General features: G+C 43.4%; 1 protein-coding gene across 1 annotated transcript in view; it reads right to left on the bottom strand.

Annotated features, from left to right (window-relative positions):
* Positions 1-23,035, bottom strand: part of LOC142563403 (uncharacterized) — a 62,048-nt gene that overhangs the window by 7,960 nt on the left and 31,053 nt on the right. Inside the window, exons 4-8 of the mRNA XM_075673956.1 lie at positions 17,146-19,207; positions 14,179-14,287; positions 13,570-13,751; positions 7,999-8,177; positions 7,129-7,215 (exon numbers count right to left, since the gene is read on the bottom strand). Coding sequence (XP_075530071.1) covers positions 7,129-7,215; positions 7,999-8,177; positions 13,570-13,751; positions 14,179-14,287; positions 17,146-17,606 — 1,018 coding nt within the window. The 5' untranslated portion in view covers positions 17,607-19,207. The remainder of the gene's footprint in view (positions 1-7,128; positions 7,216-7,998; positions 8,178-13,569; positions 13,752-14,178; positions 14,288-17,145; positions 19,208-23,035) is intronic.

The following is a 23,035-nucleotide window of genomic DNA, read 5'->3' as shown; positions in this document are numbered from 1 at the left end:
GAACCAACCAGCCCAAATGCGTACTCTTCTCCAGATATATAGTTTTACTGTGCAGGAACTAGTTTAACTCAAGACAGGCAGTACAAAAATGAGCCCAAAAATCAGAAGCTTGTAATACTTTCGTTGCTGGTGAGCAGGAGACGGCCACGCAGATGCATATGTGTATAAGAAAAAAAAACCACACACATTATGCAACACATTAAAAATGAAAACAAAGCATGAAAAACCTAGTCTCACTGACTGCTGTATAGAAACATGGCTGTTCTCAAACAAATGCAATAAAATTAGAAATTGGGAAAAACACAGAACAGAAAAGGTAATCTATGGAAAGAAGAACCAGGTGGCATAAAAATGCTTTGCTTGCGATGTCCTAGCACTGTCGTCTCAACAATAAATATATTTTATGTATAAGTCACTTTTAGTATGTATGTATATAAACATATCCTATAAAACAAAGCAAAAAGAAAATGTACTATACTCAGTGCAACTGATAGTAAAATAAACAATGTCTTGAATCTGCAATTGTACTGTAGTGCTGAAACTGTGGTAACAGGGGGATGATTCTTCTAAAGGTATCAAAGAAGGCATACTGTAAAAAAAGTTGAAAATAAAGAATTAAATTATATTTGGCATGATACAAATTTGACTGAATTTGTTCTGTTTTTTTCGTACCGTTGTGTAATTAAGATTTATTGCCTGTAAGTGAAATTCCAGGTGCGATAACTCAAGTTTTGTTGGAGCACCAAAACAATAACATGCTAATGATACCGAAAGATTACATGTACAAGTGTAAGGTTTAAAACATTAAGAAGAATTAAGAATGCTATAGCATTGACTGGACAATTACTTATGCACTGGAACAGACTTGGCAAACAGAATTCTTAATTGACATTAAACACTAAATGAGTACTGTACAAAAAATTAAATTCGAGGGTTTTAAGCAATCTGATTATGAGGTACGCCGTAGTGTGGGACTCCGGAATAATTTGGACAACCTGGGCTTCTTCAATGTGCACCTAAATCTAAGTACATGGGTGTTTTCACATTTCACCTCCATCGAAATGCAGCCACCGTGACCGGGATTCGAACCCACAACCTTGTCCTTAGCAGCCAATCACCAAAGTACTACTATGGACCACTATGTATAAAGGAATGCCTACATCAGACAATGAAAAGGCCCTGAAACGGAATATTAACCCCAACAAACTCCAAGGAAGAACCTAGAAGTAATATATACATGAGCCTAGCAGAAAAAGATTTTTAGAAAACATTGTGTACAAAAAAATATGCCATGGAAGGGACCAGTCACAAAGATGCCATGAATAAACAGTAACGTCGCATATCATCAAGTTGGTAGACTGTGGGGCTCACAACATGACGCACTTGGTACACCAGTGGCACACAGCTAGAGAGAGAAAGAGGGAAACAAAGTGTTATCAACAATGAACACAATCTGAAGCATAATTATAAAACCCACAGACATTGCTACAAGATATCAAGTTGTAAGCTGCATTTTAATTTTGAGAGTAAGAGAGTATCACCAAGTTCATGGTTTAATGGTGGTTATATAGTTGTTTTCTGAGCTATTTACTATATAAGACACAGCAAAGTAATATTTCTGTGTGTAACATATGGCGACCTGACACAGAGTTTTCCCGAAACTGGGTTCTGCTTGCACTGTACACATCTCTGCCCGTAATCTAAACACACAACCAAGATCAATGGTCAAATGCTGCTGTAGCATTAGTTCCCTATGTTCTCATAATTTGAGCTGTTTCACGATGAGACATCATGTATTGCTAAGTCTAAAGATGTCAATGACCTTAACAAATGCATACATAAATAATGTAAACTGAAGAAAAATATTACGCTAATCTCGCAGAGAAACTAAGCCCAAAATGTCTTCTTGCAGTGTATAATCTGGCTCAGCTCAGTGCAAGCATCGAACTCAGTTGATTCTGGGGAATGCACCTAATAATCTGTCATAGTATACTATTGCCCTGTTACCCTCCCAAAAAATGCAAGACAACAGGCATTGTCGAGACTAATGTAAACTACGTGTGAGGTGTTCGTATGGAAATCCCTCATCTATCTTAATGTGTAACTGGGCTGATTAAGGAGAGATGCAAATCGAAAAATGCCATTTTTGTTCTGCAAAATAATGTTTCTAGATTTTGATTCTGAATTTATGCTTCAACGTCCTACTTCTATGTGCAAGAATGTTAAGACATTGCTTCAGAAAGAATACTGCGAAAAATTATTCTAATGGGGGAATGGTAGGTTGAGGAGCTTCATAATTTCATTCATGCTCTACAGATGAGGCTCACAACGAACACAACTACTGCCCACATCTCGAGCTTTCATGGTGTTACAACAAGCGAGCACTAGTCCTGGCAGAGTCGACAACAGTTGATTCTTCCACTTTTAACTACTGCTCAGGCAAAGGCTGTGCTTCCTAAATGTGAGAGGCTGACGAGCAAAAACCTGCTATTTTGCTGCATTTAGGGCAAACCACAATATTTGGCTGAAGCTTGCAGCAGCAAGATTTCGTCGCTGTGGCACTAGCAATTGGCTTTACGCTGTGGAGATAGCTACTTCTAAAGCCATACTGTTCTGCAACACTGGCTTTGAGGAGGTTCTACAGGAGTTGGTTATCCTGCCAACTCAGGAATTGTTATATCTGAGCAACTAGAGAAGGATTGAAAGAATCTCGAACTCACAGAGCTGAAGCTAAATTCTTATCAGAGTGCAGCAAAGAAAGCCTGGCTGGAAAGGTGAGTTCACAAGGTTTATCAGGATACTACTGACACAGCAGGAGAATGCTCAACTGGAAAAGACTATTCTACATTCTCTGAAAATTTCAGTCAAAGAGATCATATGCGACCAGTAGTACCGTGTTATGAACTTTCAACTTCATTTCCCTCTTTCTTTTCAATCTTACACTGTTTATACTAGTACTTGTGCAAAAAAAGTTGTTTGTAGCTAGTGTTTCTCAATTTCAGCCAAATTTTGTGTGCCAATGCACAAGAATTCAAAGGATGCAAGTGTCTTGGCATTATTGTAATTTGCGGCAATTTTCTTCACGTGCGTGGATGCCTATTACCAAAGCTCTTTATAACAACACTTAGGATTAAATTTTTGATTTAAAAGATACAGCTTGAAGAAATGCTTTTATTTTGCTTATAAATATTCTTATAAGCCATGTATAGCTTATCTTATAGCTCTCTCCCGGGCGTTATCTTAACCCCAAGCTTTGCACACTTTCCCCACTTCCATGGAGCACAGAAAAATAATCAGATAAAATATTGCAAAAATAATACTATGTTTAAAAAAAGAATAAGTTCTCTATTGTGCATGAATTCAATCCAATTACTTTTATTAATACCAAAAACCAATCTTTGAAGCATTTCAAAGAGATATTACTAGAGAAAAATTATATGCCAGTGTCAGCAGAACTGTCAGTACCATAGCCGTTGCAATGTAGAAATGGAGTGAGCTCATGGATCCTAACGCTTTGCTAAAACCTTAAACTGCTGATAAGTGTCTGTCATAGGAAGTGCATTTAATGACAATAACGAACGAACTTCCAAGTGCTATCAACCAATTGCTCTTGGAGCCGCCAATGGGATAAATGGCTAAACATACTATAAGTGCAAGCATGGAAATACAGTAAGCCCTCATTAAATTGAACTTTGATATTTCGAAATATTGGTTAAGTTAAAATTTTTCCCTGCCTTGGTGTCAGCACAACGTATTTAGCATATCGACATGTGTACATGTTTATCTTTCTCGGGTGAACACGTTTCACCGCTTAACAAATGTTATTATACAGCACAGGACGCGCCTGCATGTATAAGAAGTTTTTGGAATGTTCTCAATGGTTTCATCCGCTGTCTGTCTCCGAACATTGTGTAATCTTATTGCATGTATACGCAATGCGAATAGCGTAGAACTTTGTGGAAGACACGCGGGTCCCAGTGGTTACTCTGGAACATTCGATTGATCTATAAAAGCTGACGTGCTTGACCCACTGATCAGATTTTCGACGATCGCCGACAGTGTTCGCCACTATCGTTGTGCTATAAGTGTAGCCTGTTTTTGTGGGCACAGGTTCGCCCAATAAAAGTTAGTTTTGTCTTTCACAGTATTGCTACTGTGTTCTTTATTGTCACCACCACGTGGCAATATCATCTCAGGAAATGCTCTAGTGCTATGCTCAGGTAAGGTATCTTAAAGTCATTAAGTTAACAGGCCTTACTGTATCAACAAGAATAAGCAATGCACATTCATCAAACATGAGCATTTATTTCATGCACTAAAACAGATTAAGCTAACTAAATTTTTATTCCCGTCTATGAACAATAAATTACCATCAAGAAATGCTATAAACGAAAATGTAATGAAATGGCTGAAACAGAATAATAATGAAAAAAAAGGTTTAAAAAATGCACCCACGCAAGGAACTAGAAGCAATGAGAACATCAGCCTGATCGAAAAAGATCGGAACTTATTGTGTGCCAAACAACACTACCACAGGTAGCAATCACACAGATGATGATGATCTGTGGCGTTTGATGGCACAAGGGCCATCAAACACTTCTTCTACGTGTGGCAAAGAGCGCCATGAAAAATGGCAATGTTAGATGAAGTGTTGATGCCGTGGTCGATGTAATCTTCATGGCAGATGTGGCATGGCTGTGAAAGGGCATAAAAAAGTCTGTCGCTGCAAATAGCATAAGAGATAAAGCTACTAAAATAATGACACTGACTAGTTAGTGACATGGGGTATTGCAACTGCATTTCATGAAAACATAATGCAACAAATTTAGCTTTTTTGACTTTTTTGTAACATTCTTCGTATTGTTTTTTTAATCCCCTTACCGCCTTTCCACAGTACATGCTAGCCAGCCGGTCTGAGAACTGGCTAACCCTGCATGCTGCAACACCACCACCACCAACTGGTTAACCTCCCTGTCTTTCAGTCTATTCCTACTTTCTTCCTTCTTAATGCGACAAAATGCAAGAGGGATGTCAGAGGTTAAAAAGAGCTCCTGCATACAAGGGCTATTAGTGACATGCTAAAACTACCTGGACAAATGATTTTCAGAGTGTCTGTTTCAATTAAAACTTGAAGATGATTTGTAGATTACAAAACGGTTCATTGTTAAGAAAAAATGAAAGGTGTACCGCTATGTTGTTGCACTATGCACAAGGGAAATACTTTTTGCTTTCTGCTTCTACTGCAGGGCATTAAATAAGTATGTGGAGGACTTGGACATCATTGCCGCACTTATATTATAAGTTGAACGATCCCTCCCAGTCAAGAGGTAAGAGTGAGTGCGGTAAGTGCATCCTCTTCTGAACTGGCAAACAAGTACTTCCTTGTACCATGGCGTTTTCTCACTTATCAATCTAGTTCTCCATAGGGGTCAATCATGTGCCTGTAGACTTCTTAAGTTCGAATTATCTGGCGATAGCTAAGCTTAGGGCCGAAATAATGGAACCTTGAACGCATGACCGCTGGTATAGATTCTCGGCAGGGATCAAATTAACCGAAAAAATTGAATTAAACAGAGTTGAATTAACGGAAGTCTATTGTATTTGAGAAAAAGTCTCCAGAACTCGAACCTAATATTTTATTTCTAAACAGAATGACATGTAGCTTGCCTGGAGTCGGCCTCCTAAAAGAAAGGCTCATGGACTGTATTTACATGGCTTAATTACAGACTATCTAAATGCATGCAACATTTTTTGTAAACTGACATACACTCCGCTGCAGAGCTTGTAAATGGAAACAAACTGCCTTAAGTTACTTCATGCACTGTGACAATGTCAGCAATGAATTATGGAAGAGCATGTCACCAGATGCACATAGAATGTCGAGTTTCTTCAAGGAGACAAGAGCAATGCCATAGCACTGCATATTGTTTTAAAGGGGCAACACTATGGTGCAATTGGCCAAATAATAAATTGTTTTGCATGTGTTGAGACCAGAAATTTGCATACATTCTGCTAAAAGTGAGGCATGCATAACGAACCACTGGGAACCATTTGGCCAAATTTATATCTGCAACGTGCATTCACTCGGGAACTGGTTCCGCAACTGCAGCTCCCCTGCAGAAGTGTCATTCGGAACGGTACTTACTCTCATTGTTCTCTGTCAATTAAGACTCCAATAAGTAATGTTCTTTACGTATTCAAGAGGAGTGAACACTATAAACTTTCATATAGAGACTTCCCAAATGGAATACGAAAGGAGAAGCAACAACTATTTGATTTCCGTTCGAAGTTTGAAATATTTGCACGGCACATCTTTGACATAACCTAGCATATTCAAGGCCACACTGCTGCCCAGTGTCAGGCATGCAGAGCATAAAGGAATGTGCTGATCCATTGATTACACTGTCACAGTCAAGTCTAGAAAGGGTGAGCGAATGAAACAACTATTCCATGCACATCCAGCCAGAGGGCAAGTGTTTGTTGGATAGTACTTAATTATGTAACTATAGAATTGTTTGGCGATTGCAGCCACTGAGAACAAATTGATATTTCATGAATGCATCAAAAGAAAGGCTGCTTTGGAACATTATAGGCAAGTTTGAGAATATAAGATCACCTAGAAGATTACAGATTAAGCTTGTAGCAAACTATTACGTGCCATAATGGTCCAGTCACAATATACGACAAGAACACGCCCAGCACGCTGACGGTGCGAGCGTGGTGGAATCGGCGAAATCAGGGTTCAGCCAAATTGAGCTGGCTAGACTAAAATATAATTTGTGGACGCCATGGGCAAGCATCTGCCTGGTTTTTCTTCTACCAAAAATTGGTGACTCGGGATCTCGTATCATCGCTCTTATCTCTGGGTGCCTCAGCTGCTTCGCTGGAGCTATCACCGCAGGGCGCTTGAGCCCCGTTGTCGTCGCAATCCGACTTCTATCCAGTCAGCCATGGCCTCAAATTCTCCCGATCAAGTATTGCTGCCAGCGCTACTACCCTGCGGTACCGAGGTCTCCACACTTAAGCTCCCACAGTTCTGGTCATCGGACTCAGAACTTTGGTTTTTTACAATCGAATCCTTGTTCCGTAGCTACCGCCCGAGTTCACAGTTGGAGTACTTCCACTTACCACTGATGCGATTGTTCACGATGTTCTGAACTCCCCGCTTGTCCACTGCCCCTATGACAACCTTAAGGCGGCGATCATCCGGCACACCTTTGAAAACGGAGCAGCATTGATTACAGCAACTTCTTACAATGGAGGTGCTCGGTGAACGCAACCCTACCGACTTATTGTGTTGCATGAAAGCTTTGGCTGTAGACCTGGCTCCTTCAAGTGACGGCGCACTTCTCCATGAACCTTTCCTGCAGTGCCTTGAACTGTAGGTGCAGATGATCCTGAATGCATCTTCATTCTCAACACTGGAATCTCTGGCCCAATTGGCCGACAAGATTATGGATGTTGGTTCTCTCTCCGTAGCCACAGTACATCGTCATCCTGACGCTCCGTCCCACGGCACAGCCGCTGGCAAACGCTATGCACGTCTCTTCGAAGTTAACAAGGAGCTCACACAGCAAGTGGCCCGACAGGTGAGGTCGCTGCCATTCGAACACGCTGGCCACGTTTTTCGTGATGGCCTTGCCGCCCCAGCCCCGGTCACTTTAACACCATTCTCCTCCTCCCGTTAGGCTTTGCTGGTACCACAGTTGCTATGGCTCTAGCGCAAACCCGTGCCACCAGCCCTGCTGCTATGTGGGAAACGGTTAGGCTGAACCCTGAAAGTGACGACTGTTCCCTGCCCCACCTTTCGCACGTCACCGACCACGTCAGAATAATCTGCTATCTTGTCGACACTGGAGCCGAGATTTGCATCCTTTGTCTTATGTTGGCTCAGCGTCGCCGTCCTCCCAACTCGCCTTCTCTTACCACGGTCAACAGATCGACCGTCCGGACCTACGGACAAAAGTCGGCGACTTTTGACATAGGCCTCAGACAGACCTTTCCCTGGATCTTTGTCATCGAAGCCGTACGCCAGCCCATCGTCGGAGCCAACTTTCTTTGGCACTACTATCTCATCGTCGAGTTGTGGCACAGCCGCATCTTGGACTCCGAGATGAGCTTGGCCGTCCAAGGAGCTTCCTGTTGCACTCCACCACTTCGGCTTCTCCAGGCACACACTGCTAATCACATTCCTTGGTCAACTGTCTATGCCGAGTTTCCAGATGTCTTCTGACCCCCCTCTTTTCAGTACTCGGTCGCTCACAGCATGACACATCATATCGTCATGACTGGCCCTCCCATGTCACCTCAGGCTCATCACCTCTTGCCAGATCATCAAACTGTTGCCAAAAAGGAGTTTGAACACATGATTGACCTTGGCTTCATTCGTCCCTCCTCTAGTCCTTGGGCCTCGCCACTCCATATGGTGGCCAAGGATACCTGTGACTGGCGTCCCTGTGGCAGTTAACGAGATCTCAACAAGGCCACTATCCCGGACCAGTACCATATACCTCACACTCAGGGCTTTATGTTGGCACTGCAAGGTTGCACCATTTTTAGCAAGGTCAACCTGCTGAGAGCCTACCAGATGAATTCTGCGGAACCCTCAGTATTTACAAGACCTCAATTAGAACACCCTTCAGCCTGTTCGAATATGTTTCTATGCCTTTCGGTCTTCGTAACGTGGCCCAGACCTTTGAGCATTTCGTTAACCAAGCATCACGCGGCTTGACATGCTGCTTTGCTTATCTTCACGACATCCTCGTCTACAGCACCCCTGCCGAAGTTCATAAGCTCTATCTGCATCAATGGCTCGCAAGACTCAGCAAGTTTGGCCTTGTCGTTAACGGTCCAAAGACCAAGGTCGGCATTACGAGTTGGATTTCATCAACGCACATAGCATTTGTCCACTACTGACCCGCATCACATACACCCACGAGTTTCCTCAGCCATCCACCACCAGGCAACTGTGCGAATTCCTTGGCCTCTCGAACTATTACCGCAGCTTCATTCCTCTGTACCAATACACTGCAGCCTCTACTAGACTTTCTCTCTGGCCTCAAAACACCGAATACTCCCTGGAACGACACTGCGAAATACACGTTCAGAGGCATGAAAGAAGCCATTGCCGGTACGACTCTCCTCGTCCACCCCAAAATGCGACGCCCCAACATTTTTCATGGTTGACCCATTAGGCAGTGCTGTCAATGCAGTCTTGCAGCAGTTTGTTGCTAGTGCTTGGCAGCCCATCACCTTCTTTTCCAAAAAGCTTGCACCCTGTGAGCGCCGCTACAGCACATTCGCCAGACAGTTGCATGCCATCTATTTGGCTGTGAAGCATTCTTGACATATTCCTGAGGGACGCTCCTTCCATGACCCTACCGACCATAAATAAACCACTTACACCCTAGCTACCAGTAGCATCTACTACACTCCCCGCAATATCAGACAGCTCATCTACATTTCTGAATTCACCAGTGATATTCATCATGTCAGCAGAAAATCCAATGCCATTGTCGACACACTTTCTAGGTTGCGCCGCTCCCCATGCAACGGACCACAGCCGACCTGTAAACGACTTCTAGGCCATGGCTACCGCCCAGAGTGTTGACACCGAGCACCATTTGCTTCACATGAGATATCTGCTTCTTCAATGCATCATGCTCCTTGTTTGTGATACGTGGACCGGACGTCTTTGTCATTACGTGCCTCGCCCATACCACCAAGCCATCTTTGATGCCGTCCATTCTTTGGTTCATCCTGGCCTTCGCCCAACTCACTGACTTGTCACTTCTCGTTATGTGTTGCGCAGCGTCAACGTAGACGTTCGCAGCTGGCCTTGGGAGTGCCTCAGCTGCCAACGGTACAAAGTGCATCGCCACACTGCGACTCCTCTGGGCACACTCACGGCCCCGGACCCCTGCTTCAGCCATCTGCACGTCGATATTGTTGGCCCCCTACCTCCCTGTGGGAACCATTGCTACCTGTTAACCTGCATTGACAGATTCACCAGATGGCCTGAAGTGATGCCCCTCCTGGACATAACGGCAGAGTCGATAGCTCGAGCACTCATTACACTCTGGATTAGCCGCTGCTGTGTCGCTTCCATCACTGCGAGTGACCGTGGTCATCAATTTTACTCAACATTGTTTGCCAATCTATCTCGTCTCCTCGGCATCAATCACATCAAGACAACCACTGAGTACCCGATATACAATGTGATCATTGAACGTTTTCACCGCCAGCTGAAGGCTTCGCTTATGGCTTCAACTTCTCCTTTATCATGGATCGAGCACCTTCCTTTCGTCATGCTTGGCATTTGCACTGCTCTTCGCAGTGGTTCTTCCACCAACGCAGCCGAGCTTACGTTTGGTACAACTCTACGAGTCGCTGGCGAATTCTTTGGCGACTCACTCATTACACCTGCTGATGTTTCCGACTATGCCTACCGTCTAAGCAGCGCTATGCGTACTTTCCTCTCTCCCCCCAAATAACATTATTCCTGACGTGTATATGTCAACGCTGGCCTTGAGAACTGCACGCACATCTTTGTGCGCCACGACGCGCAGCATCCTCCCTTACGACCTCCGTGTGCTGCTCCATTCAAAGTACTCAAGCGTGTACCTAAAATCTTCCTTTCACTCATCAATGGCCTGGAAAATGCAGTCTCCCTCGATAATCTGAAGCCTGCCTACTTGGACTCTGATGCTTTAGCCACTTCTGCTGTCGCATTTTCTCCCAACCAGCCCAGTCCTACTTTCCGCGTACATTTCGCACCACCGCCATCTGCGCTTGGCCATTCGTCCAAGCTTACGGCTTCCTCACTAGAAGGTAGGCCCTGTAGTGCAGTACTACCTGCCACAATGGTCCGGTCACAAAAGACGACAACGTGCCTAGCATGCTGACGGTGCGCGAGCAGCGGAATCTGCAGATTCAGGCTTCCGTTTGAGCGAGTTCAAATAAAAATAGAATTCATAGACACCAGGCATCAGCGTCTGTCTGGTTTTTCTTTACTCACAAGCTATTTTTAGCCCACAAGGTTATTTGCTATAATTGGGTCCGACTGTATAGCCTGGGAATCGCAAAGTGAGATAAGAGGTGTGTACCATTCGTGCATACTGCCACTACTGCCAAGTGTAATGTTTCCGGTAATGTTTCCATGGCATAGTTGATATTCTCCCGATAAAGGTATGCTTGTAAACAGATTGCAACAAAGTAATTCACATTACTGTCACTTGCTTAACATATTTATTTTCTTATATCTCAAGCTTCTTCCAACATTGCAAGGAGGCCATTATTGCACATATTTTATGTAGTTTATGCCCATGCCTATTTTTCGTTGTTTTGTGGTCTTCAGGACAACGAATGCCACAGGGCAACAGCAATATAACAAAAAGTGCCCTTATCAGAAGCACACAGCAGCCAGTGCTCCCAACACAACTCAAGAACAAGCACTCTGCAAGTCTAAGCCTCTGAATAACATAGTTATGGGCCCCTACAAATATATGCACAAGGTGCCCTCTTTGCCTTTACCATGCACGAGTGAGTCCTCCTTCCACAGAAAATGTGATATTATGCATCCCGGGCAATTTTCGAGTATTGTCTGCTGTCACTAATTTTTGTTGTTCAGGTGCACTGCAAGCATGACACACCACTTATATGACAGCTGCAAAATGCATATTTAGTGCTGGCAGTGATTGACTGGAGTTTATTGTTGCAAGGGCCAGATGTGGCCTAAGAGCACCAAGGCTATGATAATGGACTGCCATAGGTAAATGAATAATGAATATCGAGATGTGGATGAAACACGGCTGCATAGAGTCCTAAAGATATTTGTTAGAAAGTGTGCAAATATGTTCATAATAAAACAAGACTATGATACATATGCTATGTATAAATGACATACTGCGATGAGGTGATGCACTAAAATTTTTCCTACAAGGAGCACTACTGCCTCACGAAGGCCATTAATCACGAGGGCCTGGAGGCATGTTACATACAGGTCACTACTATCGCAGCATCAGCCTCTCGTACGAGGGTGTGGTACGACTATTGTGGGTTTATAATCGACAATAAATCGACACCTTGAAAAAATTCGAAAATGATTTATTATCAAAAATTGGTTCTGCTTGAATAAACAATACTGGATGAAAGGGAATGTGGAATCTGTATACTAGACGAAAGTGCTAGTTTCGTTGAGCTTCTGCTTCCCAACACTCTACCAAGATGTTGAGAACGGTCAGCCTCTCACCACAGAGGGAAGCTGACTCCCGGTCAGTAGGGAAAAATGGGTACCATATGTGTATCCTATTCTCAGTCGACAGAACATGACATCAGTTTGGCGTACTTTTGTTCCCGAAGGCCAATTTTGTATGTGTGGCTTAATTAAATGAAGTTTATTAGAGGTTTCACGGTCCGAGATGAATTGCCAAAAGTTTCGCAGCGTTCTGTGCAAGACAGGCTTGAAGTCTGTGGGAGGGATAGCTATGGTTGTGTTACAGGCTCTCATTGTTATGGATGTATCAAGTTCATCTGCAAGCATATTGCCCACTGTGCCTCTGTGGCCTGGCCCCCAACATGCTACAATGTGTTGGTTAGATGCATACATAGTAGTACTCAGGCATGAGTAAAGGTCGTTGACTACTGGATTTTTATATTTCTGTAAAGACATTAAAGCTCTTGCTCCACTTGGGAAGTCTGTAAATATTATAGCTTTTTATAGTTTTAATGCCTTTATGTGTTTTACAGCTGAGAGCAATGCTTAAGCCTCTGCCATAAAGATGCGCATTTCAGCGTGCAGTATTGAATTCCAAGAAGGATGGCCCGACTGCATGTAAGATACACAATTAGGTTACTTTTATGCGGTGGTATAAAATTCTGGACAGGGGTGCTTTGACTGGAGTTCCAGAAAGTGCATTCATATATGCATCTCTGGAGCATGCTTTGTAAGTTTGACAAAGCATGTGTCGCATTCTATTAGTTGCCACAGCCACGGTGGCAGCAGTCTTGTTGGGTGCACATGTAGTGGGATGTTTATTTCCTCCCTCAGCTTCCTCATGTGTAGTGAAAAATGTTTTCTCATTGAAGGTCAGTTTTGAAGTAGTGCGGCAGACATCAAATCATTAATGGTTTTATAACAACGGTGTTCAGGATTAGATTTCACTTTGATGAAGTAGGTGAATGTTATCAATGTTCTTTGCAGGTGGAGTGACCATTCATTAGATTCTATGTATAAACTCTGTATAAGACTCGTTCTGAAGGTGGCTGTGGCCCGGCGAATACCCAAATGGTGAATGGGGTCCAAAATCTTCAATGCCTTTGGAGCGGCAGATTGATATACCGCAGAACCATAGTCCAGACGTGACAGTATGAGGTTCCTGTACAGGTTAATTAGGCAGCCTCTGTCATCGTCCCATGTCTACGGCTGGCAGTGACTGTAATTTCATCCTCATATAGCCTGAAACACAGCAACCTACACTTTGAAAGCGATATGCTCAAAGACAAAGCATATGAATGGAGCAAGACTCATGGCTTTACATCATGGCTCTGGTAGTGACCTGCATAACGCACTTTCCTAGGAGTTCCTTGGTCTCAGCAACGTGATCACCAGACAAACGGGATTCATCAAACCCATAGCTGTCAAACATGTCTCGCCCTGGTGTCGCCACACTCTGTCCGAGGCAACTGTGGGCCTCAAGAAGCGATTCATCGCAGTAGGGCAGGAAAGGCTGGCTGGTCGCTTCCCCCTCTGGCTGATCGTAACAGTACATATGTGCAGCTGTTCAATGAACCGTTCACGCCGACATTGGACACTGTAGGTGCACGACTGGGTAGGTACTGCTGTTTGAAGAAATTTCTTGATGCCAACTTGGAGCACTGGGTATGTACCACTAGCTCGGTAATGGTCTTGAATGAATCTTCTTGATGCCAACTAGGTTCACTAGGTATATGCCAATAGGCGTGTGCCACTATACAATGATGAATTGAACCTACGTCACAAAACTTGGCATCACAAGGTGCAAAAAGCATGTGCGCTTGAAGACGACTTGATTGAAGTTGGGCACGAAAGTTGCAAATAAATGCAGTGTGAATGTGCAGCACATAGAAGCGCGAAAAACTAATGAAGCAACATACAACAAGTGTATGATATTTGTGCTGAGCAAAGCATCGTTCGCTTACCTCACAATCCCGGCTGATTCTTTGAAGCCAGACGTTCCTCCGTGCCGAATCTCGCTTGGCAGTTGGAATACAAAATAGTCGCTTGCGGTCCCTTTCACTTGTGCTGCACCTAAAGGCACAGCAATGCGGCATCATGAACATGGAACTAACATGGAACATGGAACATGGAACATGGAACGCCGCTCACTATGTTTGGCACCGCAATGGTGGCACAAGCAAACAACAAGCAAGAAAAAAGCATAAGTGAGCCCGTGACATTCGGCCAATGGGAGGGCCGAGCGTTAAGGGAAAGCGCAGGGGGCAGGACGGCAGCCATCTTCAAAGCATGGAGCTACTTTTCATTCTTCTTTAGAGGCTTCACACGATGGGGCACCGCTCCTATATATGTGGAAACGTGTCACATTCGAAGGGCACTGACTTGGTTGGATCAATATGCGTGAGCATTCTGACATTTTGAAGGGCTTCCTTAGATTGTTCCAAGGACTGTTGCTGCTTCGATGAGCATTTCAAATGGTAAACATTTTTCAGAAGGTTCCACAACAAAGCCAGCATCATTGCCATGCACGGCAGCAAATTGCTCTAAGTGAGCAGACCAATCTATGAAGGCAGCTTGCTCACATTTTTCACTTGGCGCTTTCATCACAGCTTCCAATGGATGAAGTCCATAGCTGGTGATCTTGTGTCCCAGATACGATACCTTCGGCTTCATGAAGGAACACTTATCCTTTCACATTTTGATGCCACATTCACAGCAATGCTGGAGCACTGCCTTGAAATACATCCACTGTTGCGTTTCTCTTCAGCCACCAGGAAGTCATCCATATATGCTTGTACGCCTGTTGGAATGCCAAACATATTTTCCATGGTGTACTGAAACATAGCTGGAGCAAATGACACTCCAGATGTTGGGTGGTTGAAGGAAAGCAACCCTTTGTGGGTATTGATGGTCATCAACTTCTTTCCTTTTTCATCCAATGGAATGTGGTCATAGGCATCATGCAAGCCTAAAGTGCTGTAGACGTCTCCCTTGCGCACTGCAGCAAAAATACCATCGATGACTGGAAGCAGATTCTGTTCAGTGACGCATGCTGCATTCAGAGTTAGCTTGTAGTTGCCACAGATCAGTCTCTCGTGAGCACTGGCACAATTGGCATAGCCCATTCTTAGTGAGCGACAGGAGAAAGCACACCTGATTTCACTAGCCTTTCCAGCTTTTCAGTCACCTTGTTTCACATTGCATACAACAGTGGCCTCACCTTGACAAAGTAAGAAACGGCTCGTCCTTTGACATAGAAAAGAACGAGCGGAGCCCTGAACAGGCCTTGTTCTGGCTGGAAGACGTTTTGACACAACATTTCTTAGAGGTCCTTGCCATCTTGTCTGCTGGTACTGCTCAGGATCAGTACTGTAGCACCTGGTCTGTTTATGGCTCGAATGAGGTCGCGACCACATAAACATGGCCCTGAATGATAAATTATGGTCATAGAGGCCGCATCTTGCAATTGCAGGAAACTGTAAGCATAACCTTTCCAGCAATAGACAAAGTCCCCGTAAGCAAGATAACCTCAAGTCTGTCTTCTGGGTTTCAGGCAACATTGCGCAGTGTGTATTGTAGACATCACAGGGACTGACACAAAAAGGTGCACCAAAGTTTATTTTCATTCATGCCTCCACAGAAGAACATGTGCTGCACGGGATGTATAAATTCGTTATTCAGCACCGATGCTTGGCTTTTGGCAATAATGAACAGCTGAGAAAAAAACGCTTCAATTCTGTTCAGGTTTCCAATTAAAGCGAAGGTGTTCCAATTCTTGCCACTTAGCCTACACAGATTACAATCCCCTTCCTGTCACACTCGAAGCGCTTTGCATTCTTGAACTTGCAAGCTTGTTCCGAGTGTTTTGTTTCCGTACCTTCTCCACTCTTTACTTTCTTGCCTATTTGTGCTTCGTGCTGCTTGCCTATCTATCGGCTTATGCAGTTTGGTTCAGTCTTGACATCAACAGTCTTCACGAGCATGATGGCTTTACCCACAACTCCTACTGCCAGCACCATTCTCTCAGCTTCCTTCAATGTCAAACTGCCAAGAGAAACCATTGCTTCCTGTAACATATTGTTCTGGATTCCACATACAATCTTGTCCCGTAGCATTAAGTCCAACATGTCCCCAAAGTTGGATTTGTCAGCTTGTCGCCGGAGCATGACAGTAGATTGCTGGGATTTGTCTTCATTTTGGACACAAGTAAAAAATCTGAAGCTTTCCGCAATATCACTGAGCTTGACCTCTTAAAAGCGTTGCATAATATTTCAACAGCCTCTTTGCACATGAACTAGTTCACCTTACAAGAACATCACCTAATGAGGACTTCAGTTCACTTTTATTTGAGAGCCGATACACGCATTCTCTTATGTGCATCCTCTGCAATACTGTTACCTTCGAAGTAGAACTCCATGTGAATGACGTACAATGTCCACTTAATGTCCTTGCCGTCGTCAAATGGTGGTATTTCTTATGACCTTGCTCAAGCAGCAAAGCCCTTGCTTTTCAAAATGTTCGTACATTTCTCACTGCCATTGCTACACCATGCCCGAGGGCTGAGAACGCAGTATCCAAGAACAGCAAACGTAGGCTGCCAGAGCAAGGATAGTTTATTTTGTGGCAGTTGTCTCATAATAGCCACCCATCAAAATCAGGCAAACAAATAGAATCAAGTAAAACTCGACGCATGCATAAACGAGCACTACCACGGACTAGCACGAAGCTATGCACGCGTACTGGCAGCACAGTTTGCGTTGTAAAAGTTTACTAGATGCATAAAAATACTCAAGTAGTAATGATGAAAGCATCCCACAGCTTGGTATTTGTCTAACACAACCTCTACCACTTGCAAAGCGCTCTTGAATGAGAAATAAAATGTGCCGTTTCCAAAAAAGTTCTCAAAGCAGAGGTAGCATTGAAAGGGTCACTTGCCCTTGTGATGCCTAAGGTGCTTAGTTAGGTTGCTTCTATATGCAAAGGTCTTACGACATAAGTGGCACTGAAATGGCCTCTCGCCTGTGTGAGTGCGGAGATGATTTCTCAGAGTGCACTTTAGCGAGAAGCTCTGAGGGCATGAAGGGCACTGAAATGGCCTCTCGCCTGTGTCGGAGCGAAGGTGATCAGTAAGAGTGCTCTTAAGTGAGAAGCTTCGAGGGCATGAAGGGCACTGAAATGGCCTCTCGCCTGTGTGAATGCGGAGGTGTACATTGAGATGAGTCTTTTGTTGGAAGCTCCGAAGGCATGAAGGGCACTGAAATGGCCTCTCGCCTGTGTGAGTGCGCAAGTGCACATTGAGACGACTCCTTGCTGAGAATCTCTGAGGGCACAAATGGCATTCAAATGACCGCTCGCCTGTATGGACAATGGTGTGTGCTTTCAGATGAGACATACTATCAGTCTTATAGTCACAGAAGTCACAGTGATGACGGCGTCCCTCATGTGACTTGTCACTTTTCGTAGTTGCAGCTTGACAGCTGGAACGCCTCGATGCTGCAAAAACAAATTAGAACAGGTTACCATAGTAATGCTTTTGATTTGAAAACGAAATTGTAATTATGAAATGGCAATGAAAAGACAACATACTAATACTGACAATTGCTTTTTTCTTCACTGAAGAAATACTGATTGTAATTTCAGATTAGACCAAACATTTGCTGAATATGTATTTTCCAGTGTATAAGTCACTATTCTATAAATCGCACCCCCCTCAAGACGGCAGTTTTTCTGAACAAAATAGTATATGAGTTGCACCGGTGTATAAGATACACCAGTTCAGTTGGTAAGCGACAAATAAAAAAACAATACGATGACATTTCACTTACTGAATGCAGGTCATGCGCAAGCATGATATTTTACGTATTTCTGCCATCATGGTCGCTGCGATTTGCCGTATGAAGTCCAAGGGCAATAACATCGTCCGCGTGTGCTATCTGTGCTGTATGTGCGACTGAAAGTGTGCGACAGTAAGCCAAATCGTGCACAAAGGTGAAAAGCAGGACAGCGGACAGAGGAGGAAGGCATGTACTGTGGTAGCAACTGTGTAGATTGTGCAACGACGCGTGTATCTTGAAAGTGATCTGCAGATGCGACGACTTCGGAGTCGGTTGACTTGTGGCCTTCCACCACTCATGTTGCTGCTCCATCCTTCTTGCACTACGTGCTTTCCCAACTCTATCACAAAAAGAACCCAGTATCGCCATAGCGCGCATACAACCTGTACAAACTGCCAGAGGAGGTCAACCCAGTGAGTCACTGGAGGCCATAGCATCCAATACGATTTGACAACTGTTTACTTCAAAAAAAAAAGAAAGAAACAGGAAAGAGCCATATACAAGTTGCACCGGTGTACAAGACACACCAACAAAAATTTACAAAAGAAAAACAACTTATAGACTGGGAAATACGTTATGTGTGATTGCTTAGTTTCGAGTTACGGCAGCCAAGTTCAGTGAATTTGTTTTTTCAAACAGTGGTCTAATTAACACCTATTGCCTGTATTAAGTGAACTTGCAAGTGCGATCACTCAACTTGCCTTGGAGCACAAGACACAATCAAATGCAAAAGGTGCCAAAAGATTACATCTTACAATTGCAAGAATCAAAACATCATCAAAAATTGAAAATGCACATGCATTCAACAAACACTGCAACTTTTAAACTGAGGCAAATTGACCAAACTGAATTTCTAATCAACATTAAACAGTGAATACTATTAAAAAAATGCTTACATGCAAACATAATGAAAAGGCTGAAACAGTATAATAACCAAAGAAAGCGCCAAGGAAGAACCTACAGGAAAAAAATATTTGAGCGTAGCAGAAAAATATTGATCATATTGTGTAGATCAGTAACACTACTGGAGGTATCAGTCACAAAGAAGCAGGAAGGTTTACAATGTACAGCCACGAATAAAAAGTAACATTGCGTATTATCAAGATGGTAGATGGTAGGGGCCACAACATGACGCTCTTCATCCATCAGTGACATACACCTAGAGAGAGAAAGAGGACGGCAAAGTGTTATCAACAATGAAGAGAAGCTCAGGCATAGTTACCAGGCCAAGAAACATTACAACACACAATGCAGTTGTGAGCTGCATAATTACAACTAGTTCATGGATTAATATGGTGGTTAAATAGTTGTTTTCTGAGCTATTTACTATATAACACATAGCAAAGTAAATTTCAGTATGCAACACATGGTAACCTGTCCCAGCGTTATTCTGAAACTGGTTTCTACTTGCACTGTACACACCCCAAATCTAAACGCACAACCAAGCTCAATGGCAAGACACTGCTGCAATACTGTTCATGTACATTTTGATAACTTGAGCTGTTTCAACACGAGACATATTGTATTGCTAAGCACAAATAATGTCAATGACGTTAACAGATGCATTCATAAATGAGGTAAACTGAAGAAATAAATTATGCTAACCTCGCACAGAAGCTAAGTTCAACATCTCTTCTTGCATTGCTTGCATGACCAGGCTTAGCTCAGTGCAAGTACCGCAATCAGTAAATTCTGGAGAATGCAACTAATCATCTGACATAGTATGCTATTGCCCTGTTACCCTTCAAAAAGTACAAGATGGGAGGCACTGTACAGCTTAATGTAGACTATGTGTGAGGTGTTCGTCTGGAACTCCATCGTCTATCTCATCGTGTGACTTAGCTGATTAAGGAGAGGTGCAAGTCAAACTATTTTTGTTTAAAAAAGATAATGTTTCTAGATTTTTATTCTATATTTACGCTTCAACATCGTATTTCTACATGCAAGAACGATAAGACATTTCCCCAGCAAGAATATTGCGAAAAATGAATCTAATGGGGGCATTGCAGCTGTAGGAGCTTCATATTTCCATTCATGCCCTACAAATGAGGTTCGCAACAACCACAGATATATTGGCGACATCAAAAGCTTTCCTGGTGCAACAACAAATGAGCACTGGCACTGGCTGAGTCGACACCAGCGGATTCTTCACTTTTCACCAGTGCTTAAGCAAAGGCTGTGCTTCTTACATATGAGAGGATGATGAGCAAGAATGTGGCGCTTTGCTGTATACTGCACAAGCTCCAAAACACGACAAATAATTTCAACCACCAGCAATTGCCTTCATGCTGTGGAGACAGTCACTTCTAAAGCCATACTGTTGTACAACATAAGTTTTGACAAGGTTCTACAGGAGTTCGTAACCATGCCAACTCGGCAACTGTTAGCTCTGGGAAACCAAAGAGACAAGAACCAAATAATTCAGTGGAATGCATTTTATTGCTAAATGCTTTCATCAAAGTACAGCAAAGAAAGCCCGCTTGAAGAGCGGAGCTCACAAGGGTTATCAGGATACCACCGACACAGCAGGAAAATGTTAAACTGCAAAAGACTGTTCTGTGTTCTCGGCAAATTTCATGCAATAAATAATATGCAACATTAATACCAAGTTTATGAGCTTTCACCTTTATTTTCATCTTTCTTTTCAATCTTTGTTGCTTCAATCATTCATTGTTTTTACTAGTACTTGTGAACAAAAGATGTTTGTAGTTAGGAAGGCCCAATCAAAGCCAAACTTTATGTGCACATGTACAAGAATTCCGAGGATTCACGTGTCTTGCAATCATTGCATTGTTTAAAGATACCAATTATGAAAGCTCTTGATAACTACATGCATGATTAAATTTTTTACTTAGACGATACAGTTAGAAAAAAAGGATTTTCTTGGCCGATTTTAAATATTCTTTATTAAACTGCATATAGAAATTATCAAAAATCTCTACTAGGCTCCATTTTCACCCAGAACCTTGCACACTTTTCCATTCCAGGGAGCACACAAAAATAATGTTCAAGTTAATGTCAGGTTATGAAGCTCTATAGGTTCAGATTCATGTTAAAATGGTAAATCCTTGTTTGTGTGTCCCTTTTATTGGCTGCCTAGTAGTAAGGAAAGCATTACTGTGGACTTGCAGGCTGCAACAGAAGCTTTAAATGAAGTCTTTATGGTTGTCTCTAAAGTCTTTATTGACCAGAATATTACTAGTGCCAGCGCAAACTTCAACACTATGGCATCAGTGCATCAGCTAATAAAATGTTAATGATATCGGATTCTTACTCCTTTTATTAAATGGTACAGACACGAACCTGCAAGAAGAAAATACTAGAATAGGTGTTTATGAATTTATATAGATATGCTCAGTCTATGGGCATTTTGCGCTGGAGTTTGAGGTATAGTAGCGGCGCCTGGTGGCGGCGCACTAAACGTTATCTGGGTAGTATCGACTTGGGTAGTATTGAGCCCTGGCTGTGGCGAAGCACGTTTCTAGCCCGAGTTTTGCGTCGATTCGCACTTTTTTCTGCCCTGTTGTGAGTGCGAAAAGGCTCATCACTTCTCACAGACCTCGCCGGCCACGCTGCGAGCTAGCCACAGCCTATAGTTTAACGAAAACGGACTCTCCGTGAGACGTAATGCTGGAAGCAGAAGGAATCGGCGACACCGATCCGGAGAGACCTAGCTCAGCCTCGGAAAAGCATCACCATCTTTACTTCTGCGTCGTGGGCTCCCATGAACAAAAAGGCCTGAATCCCCAAATACAGATTCTACCGTTTTGCTTCTAGGCCTCGCGAAGCGGAGCGTTGGGCGCGCTGGATAGCTGCAGTTCGTCGCTCTGGATAAGCGAAACTTCGTGCCATGCCGACTGCTTCGCCTGTCTCGAAGCTTGCTTCATTATCTGCGTTCTAAAATTCGGTCTTTTGCACCTACAGTCCCGACGGCAGACCAACATAGCATCAGGCATGGCTCGTGATTCACGATTCGAGACCTGGCCACAGTGGCAATTAACAATTCGACTAGTGCGAAGTGGTGAAGTGACCAGGTGTGTGCAAATGACCACAAATGGCCGGGCTGATTCGGTGGCAATTCGCTACCCCACTACAAGCAGCACAGGTTAGAGAGTTAAATGTGCTCATCCTTGACCTCAAGCCAGTACGTTGAGGCAGCGCAGTAAGGTAGTATTGATTACAGCACATCAATGTTCGAGCGCTGTCATTAAAAGCTTCATCAAGCGACCAATGCACCAGCTCGTGCTGCAGCACGATTTGCGCATACGTTACTGCGAGCTCATCAGTTATTTGTCAGTTGCTAGATGTGGACGTGCTCGGCAAGGTGCGCTGCAGTGACCACAGGATGTTAAGAACTCGAATTAGCCTAGACCTGAGGAGGGAACGGAAGAAACTGGTACATAAGAAGCCGATCAATGATTTAGCGGTAAGAGGGAAAATAGAGGAATTCCAGGTCAAGCTACAGAACAGGTATTCAGCTTTAACTCAGGAAGAGGACCTTAGTGTTGAAGCAATGAATGACAATCTTGTGGGCATCATTAAGGAGTGTGCAATGGAAGTCGGTGGTAACTCCGCTAGGCAGGATACCAGCAAACTATCGCAGGAGACGAAAGATCTGATCAAGAAACGCCAATGTATGAAAGCATCTAACCCTACAGCTAGAATAGAACTGGCAGAACTTTCGAAGTTAATCAACAAGCGTAAGACAGCTGACATAAGGAAGTATAATATGGATAGAATTGAACATGCTCTCAGGAGCGGAGGAAGCCTAAAAACAGTGAAGAAGAAACTAGGAATTGGCACGAATCAGATGTATGCGTTAAGAGACAAAGCCGGCAATATCATTACTAATATGGATGAGATAGTTCAAGTGGCTGAGGAGTTCTATAGAGATTTATACAGTACCAGTGGCACCCACTATGATAATGGAAGAGAAAATAGTCTAGAGGAAATCGAAATCCCGAAGGTAACGCCGGAAGAAGTAAAG

The sequence above is a fragment of the Dermacentor variabilis genome, chromosome 11 (assembly GCF_050947875.1).
Source record: "Dermacentor variabilis isolate Ectoservices chromosome 11, ASM5094787v1, whole genome shotgun sequence".
In the NCBI taxonomy this organism is placed as follows: Eukaryota; Metazoa; Arthropoda; class Arachnida; order Ixodida; family Ixodidae; genus Dermacentor; species Dermacentor variabilis.
Note: the sequence above shows the minus strand (reverse complement) of the source record. Positions and strands in the feature narration are given on the sequence as shown.